Source organism: Octodon degus, unplaced genomic scaffold (assembly GCF_000260255.1).
Source record: "Octodon degus isolate 3935 unplaced genomic scaffold, OctDeg1.0 scaffold00048, whole genome shotgun sequence".
NCBI lineage: Eukaryota > Metazoa > Chordata > Mammalia > Rodentia > Octodontidae > Octodon > Octodon degus.
This window is the reverse complement of record NW_004524624.1, coordinates 9,998,292-10,005,114: the sequence shown is the minus strand read 5'-3', so window position 1 is coordinate 10,005,114 and position 6,823 is coordinate 9,998,292. Positions and strand designations below refer to the sequence as shown.

Here is a 6,823-nt window from a genome sequence, read left to right as displayed (position 1 = left end):
AAAAAAAAAATATCGTTTTCATAATCAACATTAGAGCAATTTCAGGGTTCATGGTCTGACCAAATTCAGGATGTGTGCAGTCCTTAACCTCTTCATAATTGGAGTGATGCATACTAGAGACTTGGCTGTCCTCCAGATGCTGCCATGAGCCTCTGGCCTATGGAGTAACCCATTAAAAAAAATAATTTAATGCCCAACAAGATAGTTCAGCAGACTAAGCACGTGCTTAGGCAAGTGTAGGGACTGGGGTTTGATCCCTGGTGCTACATGCCATGCCAGCTCGGCCCCTGGGTGCACTGAAGCCATGTGGTGTTGCACACCTGTAATCCCAGCTCTGGGGAGGCTGAAAACAGCAGGATCACTATTAGTCCAAGCTGCATAGTGAGACCCTGTGTACCAAATACATTTAAAAATGATAATTTAATACATTGGCCAGTCTCCTGTGTCTTTGTCCCAGCGAGTGTTAGACTCATCTGTCCCCCCTGGCCCTCTTAAGAGGATGTGCTCTTAAGGCAAGGCCTCCCTCTGCCTTTGCAGGGTGGATTCCTGTGACACTGAGAAGTTAAGGATCTTCTGTTTAACCCCACAGTGAAGGGAGTAACTTGACGCCTGCTCATCACTATAATGATTTCCGGTTCAAGACCTATGCGCCTGTTGCCTTCCGCTATTTTCGGGAGCTGTTTGGCATCCGGCCTGATGATTACTTGGTAAGGTGCTAAGCTTAGAGCTCTAACTGCAGTGTGAGGGGGATATTTCTAGAGAAAGGTTTCTTCTCATAATTTTTGTTTATTTGTTTGGTCTTTTTTTGAGACAAGGTTTCGCTATGCAGTTCAGGCTGGGCTTGAACTCACTTTGTAGCGCAGACTGGGCTCAAACTCACAGCCTCTTGCCTCAATGTTCTGAATGTTGGGATTAAGGCATGCTTCAGCATGTCTGGCTTCTCTTTATAATCTTGTTGTAGTTTTCTTTAGAATAGATGTGCATCTGTAGTTGATTTGTGTACTGGGTGGGCCCTCATATGTCTGAATCTTACTGTTTCCTCTTGGCCTCAGTACTCCCTCTGTAGTGAACCACTGATTGAACTCTGCAACTCTGGAGCTAGTGGTTCCCTCTTCTATGTGTCCAGTGATGACGAGTTCATCATCAAGACGGTGCAGCATAAAGAAGCAGAGTTTCTGCAGAAGCTGCTTCCTGGCTATTACATGGTAAGAGGATAGGACACTTGCCACTGGGGCTTCCAACTCTGGACCAGTCTGGGGAGGCTGTCTTTAGCGGGCAAAACAGTGTCAGTCAGTGCTGTGTTTTGAGTGTGTGTGTTTGTATTTGTATTTGTGGGTGTGTACACACTTTTTTTTTTTTTTTTCCCTGTTCATGTCTTTGTGGTTAAAGGGATTTTTTCTGCCTTTTGGGGGGTGGTTGGTTACTGGGAATTGAACTTGTCTTTTTTTTTTTCTTTTTTTTTGCGGAACCGGGGATTGAACTCAGATCCTTGCATTTGCCGGTCAAGCGCTTATCCTACTGAGCCATCTCCCCGGCCCCCTTTTTTTTTTTTTTAAAACTTGTCTTTGTTTTGAGCTATATCAACCCTTGTTATTTTGGTTTTGGTTTTATGAGACAAGGACTCGATATATAGTTCAGGCTGGCCTTGAACCCACTGTATAGCCCAAGTGGTCTGTAACTTGCAGCAGTCCTATGCCTCAGCCTTCTGAGTGCTGGAATTATAGGTGTGCAGCGTCACACCTGGCACAGAAATTTTTCTCCTTGTTGCCAAAATATCTCGTTGCTATTACTATTATTATTTTTTACAGTACCGGGGATTGAACTCAGGACCCTGTGCTTGTTGCTATTATTAATTGCTTGATGTATTTATTTTGGGTACCAGGGATCAAACTCAGGACCTTGTACTTGCCAGGCAGGCACTTATGCTGCTGAGCTCTTTGGCCCTTATTAATTTCATTTTTTTTTTTTTTATGTGTGTGTGTGTGTGTGTGTGTGTGTGGCCAGCTCAGCCCACCAGGGGGCGGGGCTGGCTGGCATGTGGTGCTGGGGGATTGAACCGCGGTCCCTGTGCTTTGCTAAGCTTGTTCTAAGTAGGTGCTTTAGACCACTGAGCCATCTCACCAGCCCCTTAATTTCATTTTTTTAAATCTTGTTTTTATTAATATGTTTGTAGCACATTTTGATTAAATTCTTTGTAGGAGTTGGCACATGTACATAACACAATTTAATTCTTTATATACTTCTCTTTTCCCTCCCTCCTGTATCTCTTGCTTGTCTTTTGCAAAAAAAAATCTGTCTTCCCAGTTTTCTAATTATCCATCTTCTATTTTGCTCTTTATACTTTGGGTTTCCGTCTGATGCCTAAACTTGTCTGGTTTATTTCATTCTTGTCTCAAGGTGGGCACTTTCATTTTCCTGTAGATGACTCAAGTGTATTGTCTTTTATGACAGAGTGTTACTGTATTGTGTATAAGTACCACATTTTCTCTGGGTGTGTTAGCACATACCTTGTAATCCAAATATTCAGGAGGCTGAGGCAGGAGGTTCAAAATCATAGTGAGTTCAGGATCATCCTGAACTATGTAGTGAGTCCTCGTTTCAAAAAAAACCCCACATTTTCTTTCTTTTTCTTTTTTTTTTTTTTTTTGCAGAACTGGGGATTGAACTCAGATCCTTGAGTTTGCCAATCAAATGCTTATCCTACTGAGCCATCTCCCCGGCCCCCGCATTTTCTTTATTCATACATCTGTTGGTGGACACATAGGCAGACTTAACTGTTATATAAACCTGGGTACGCATGTATCACTATAACATGATTTTTTTTTTTTTTTTTTTGCGGGACTGGGGATTGAACTCAGGCCCTTGTGCTTGCCAGGGAAGCGCTTATTCTACTGAGCCATCTCCCCAGCCCCAACATGATATATATATATATATATATATATTTTATTATTGATTGGTATTGGTTTATTTAGGATGTTTGTATCTTTTTTTGTTTTTTTTTTAATTTATTTATTTTATTTATTTGTGTGTGTATGTGTGGCCAGCTCAGCCCACCTAGGAAAGGGCTGGCTGGCATGTGGTGCTGGGGGATTGAACCACGGTCCCTGTGCTTTGCTAAGCTTGTTCTATGTAGGTGTTTTAGACCACTGAGCCATCTCACCAGCCCTTTTTTAAAAAATTTATTTCTTTTTTTGTTGTTGTTTGTTTGTTTTTGCGGAACCGGGGATTGAACTCAGGCCCTTGCACTTGCCAGAGAAGTGCTTATTCCACTGAACCATCTCCCTGACCCCACCAACATGATATTTTTAATTCAGGAAAATATCTAGGAGGGAAATAGCTGAGGTGGATGCATTTTTATTTTTAGAAAAATATCCCATTTTTGTTGCCACTTTCCAAAGCAGTGTTGAAAGTCCTGTTTTGTCAGTGTCTTTAGTTCTGTTGTCAGGGTTTCCTTAATGGCATGAATCTATTAAAAGATACTTCTTTTTTTGTATTTTAGGGAATGGTCTACAAGGTGTTCAGGATCTCACTACTAGATCAGACTCTAGTGATCCTAGTGATCTGCCTGTTTACAGCCTCCCAAGAGCTGGAATTACAGGCATGGGCCACCACATCCAGTCTCGATTGCTATCTCAGCATGCTCTGGGGTAGGGCCAGCACAGACGGAATCCCCGTCCCCTGTGCCTGCTAGCAGGCGCTTTAATCCACTCAGCTATTTGTCTGGCCCTAAAGATGTTTTCTTTTGATGATCATTTTGATTTTGGGGAAGAGCCAGAAGCTGTACAATTCTAGTCCCACTGAATAAGGTGGGTGAAAACACTGCAGTGTTTTTAAAAACCTGCCTTTGCATTGATTGGCACTCAGTAGCAGCATTCACTGTGTTTTTTGTTTTTAAATGTTTTACCATTTTATTACATGTTTACATTAAATGTGAATAATAACTAGTTCTTTGAGGGCAGTGCACTATTGTTTTTCGAACATTCATGTCCAGAAATAGTGAACCTGTGTTAACATAATGAGCTGGGATATGCTGTGAATAACTGTCACAGTTAAAAAGGGGAGGCCAGGGGCCGGGGAGATGGCTCAGTAGAATAAGCACTTCCTTGGCAAGCGCAAGGGCCTGAGTTCAATTCCTGGTTCTGCCAAAAAAAAGAAAAAGAGGGGGAGGCCTGATAAAAAGGAATGGAAATGGAGATGTATAAGAACAAATAAGGAAACCAAAAGAAGCCTGAAACATACCATTTTCAAATCAGAAATTCTAGTTGCTCAGTTCTAGGTAATCGTGTATTGCAAATACCTAAATTCATCCTGAAATGCATGTGTTTGTATTAGTTAAACACATATGTTTGTATTTGTTTATGTTAGTCACATTATGCACACAGATAAAAAGAGAAAAAAAATATGATGATTAAGTGATGCTTTTCTGAAGGAAAATAGATTAATTCAATGAGGAGATACAAGATGGGTCCCTGGGCAAAGAAAGGCACTATCTGGAAGGTAGAAAGCACTGCATGGGTGGAGCATCCACTGGTCATGATCCAGAGGATACCTGGGGCTGGGGCAGGAAGACCAGGTGAGAAGCCATCTGGGCAGGGTCCAGGTTACAGATGCTGGGACCTCATTGCTCTGCCATGCACTGTGCGACCCAAGGCAGTGAGCATTCTACAGATGAGACTGTGCTTGGTGGTGATGATTTTAATAACCCCCACCCAAATGGTTGTTGCAAGCACTGGTGGGATTAATGCATCTGAAATATAAAACTAGATTTCATATAAATATATATATGACAGAATATTGAGAGATACAAACCCTTAAAGAACAGTGGAGGGAGGGAATTCATGAAGGACAGATATAGCATGTGACTTACTGGCTTGTTTTTTTTTTATTTTTTTTTTGTGGAATCGGGGATTGAACTGAGGCCCTTAAGCTTGCCAGGCAAGTGGTTATTCTACTGAGCCATCTCCCCAACCCCTCTTACTGGCTTGGAATGTTTCCTTGTAAGTAAAGCAGAACTACTGAAAGATTTTAAGCAAAGAAACAAGCACAGTTTCATCTTTGAAAGGATTAGTCACACTGTGATAGGTAATCAAATTGATATTACTTTGGTCAGGTATATTTTAACAGCGTGTTGTTAAAAAGTGTTGCTGTTTTCTTTGCCGCACTTGACTTATGGTCATTGATTTAAAAAACAAACCTTTTTGATGTTTAGCAGGACAACCTCTGAGTTCTTCAAACTCCAAAGCTTTGTAAGCAGGGACAGTGAAATTTGATGAGAAGGATAATAAAAGAATTCACTCTTTAAATCTCTATTCAGTTTCATGATTTTCTTGGTGCTTTATATTTGATCTGTGCTCAAAGTTCTGGTACCTGGTAGGATGATGAGCCTCATTTTGTAATGTGCCATCAGGGCAGTATATTATTTATTTATTTTTATTTTTTAAATTTAAATTTTATTTTATTTTGAAGAGTAAAAACAAAAACAAATAGAAAAAAAGACAAATAGGGTAACATACCACAATACATATGTTGCAGATTGTCAAAACAGGAATAGGTAATTAACAATGGTTGTTGCTGGGGAGTTGGCTCTGTAGAATAAGCGCTTACCTGGCAAACGCAAGGACCTGAGTTCAATCCCTAATTCCACAAAAAAAAAAAACCCAACAACAAAAAACAGTGGTTGTAAATTATCTATTTAACTGTAATAAATTTTTAAAAGTTTGAACATTCATATTTTTGTAATTATAATTTTATTTTGAAGAGTAAAAACAAAAGGAAAAACAAAGATCAGAAGCAAACAGGATAACATACAACAATATATATGGTATAGATTTTTCAAAACAAGAATAGCAGATTAACAATGGTTGATATATATTGTATTTTTATTATCAAATCTGTTGCTCAGATTAACACATTGGACATAAGATTAATAGTTATGAAAGATTGGACATATGAATGCATATTACCACTTGCTTTCAAGAAACCTTAAAGTTTTGTTCTTGTCTCTCTTATTACCTTTATTTAAATAAATTATTTTAAAGAGTAATTGATGTATTAGGAATGGTACACATTTAGAAGACAAATTGTGCTATGAATATGAAGAGAACAATATGCAATGTATTAATTATTGTAACTTTTCTACTAACCTGTTTTGAAGTTGTCTCGTTGCTATTTGTTTCTTCATAAAAATAATAAAAAAATAAAAAATAAAAAAAGAATTTAACTTAAAAAAAAAAAAGACCAAGGGGGCCGGGGAGATGCCTCAGTGGAATAAGCGCTTTTCTGGCAAGCACAAGGGCCTGAGTTTAATCCCCAGTTCTGAAGGAAAAAAAAAAACCCAAGATAACAGGTACTCAGCATGGTTTTTGTATTACACATTGCTGTGCTCTATGTAGTTGCTTAGTTCACAAATATCAGTATACAAAACTAGTCAAGGTGAAAATTCTACACATTAACTGCTATTTTCTTTTTTTTTTTTTTTTTGTGGAACCGGGGATTGAACTCAGGCCCTTGTGCTTGCCCAACAAGAGCTTATTCTACTGAGCCACCTCCCTGGCCCCCTTAACTGCTATTTTCAAGAAACTGATGAAAATTCTTAGTACAATCCCTTCAGTCATCCTGTATATATACTTGTATGTTTTTTTCCCCTACCTTTTTTCCTATCTTTTCTCCTTTCTCTCCTCTTCATTGTTTAATCCTTGAGTTCTGTTTCTTTCTGTTTTACTGTATCTGTTATACCTTTCAGTTTTTTTTTTAAATATTTCTTTTAATTTTTATTTATTTATTTATTACTGTGTGTGTGTGTGTGTGTGTGTGTGTGTGTGTG

General features: G+C 39.0%; 1 protein-coding gene across 3 annotated transcripts in view; it reads left to right on the top strand.

Moving 5' to 3' along the window:
- Pip5k1a (phosphatidylinositol-4-phosphate 5-kinase type 1 alpha) overlaps nucleotides 1-6,823 on the top strand; it is a 60,427-nt gene that overhangs the window by 32,360 nt on the left and 21,244 nt on the right. For all 3 annotated transcript variants that reach the window (XM_023716438.1, XM_023716439.1, XM_023716437.1), the window contains 2 exons: nucleotides 590-707; nucleotides 1,053-1,205. In XM_023716438.1, the coding sequence (XP_023572206.1) occupies nucleotides 590-707; nucleotides 1,053-1,205 (271 nt within the window). The remainder of the gene's footprint in view (nucleotides 1-589; nucleotides 708-1,052; nucleotides 1,206-6,823) is intronic.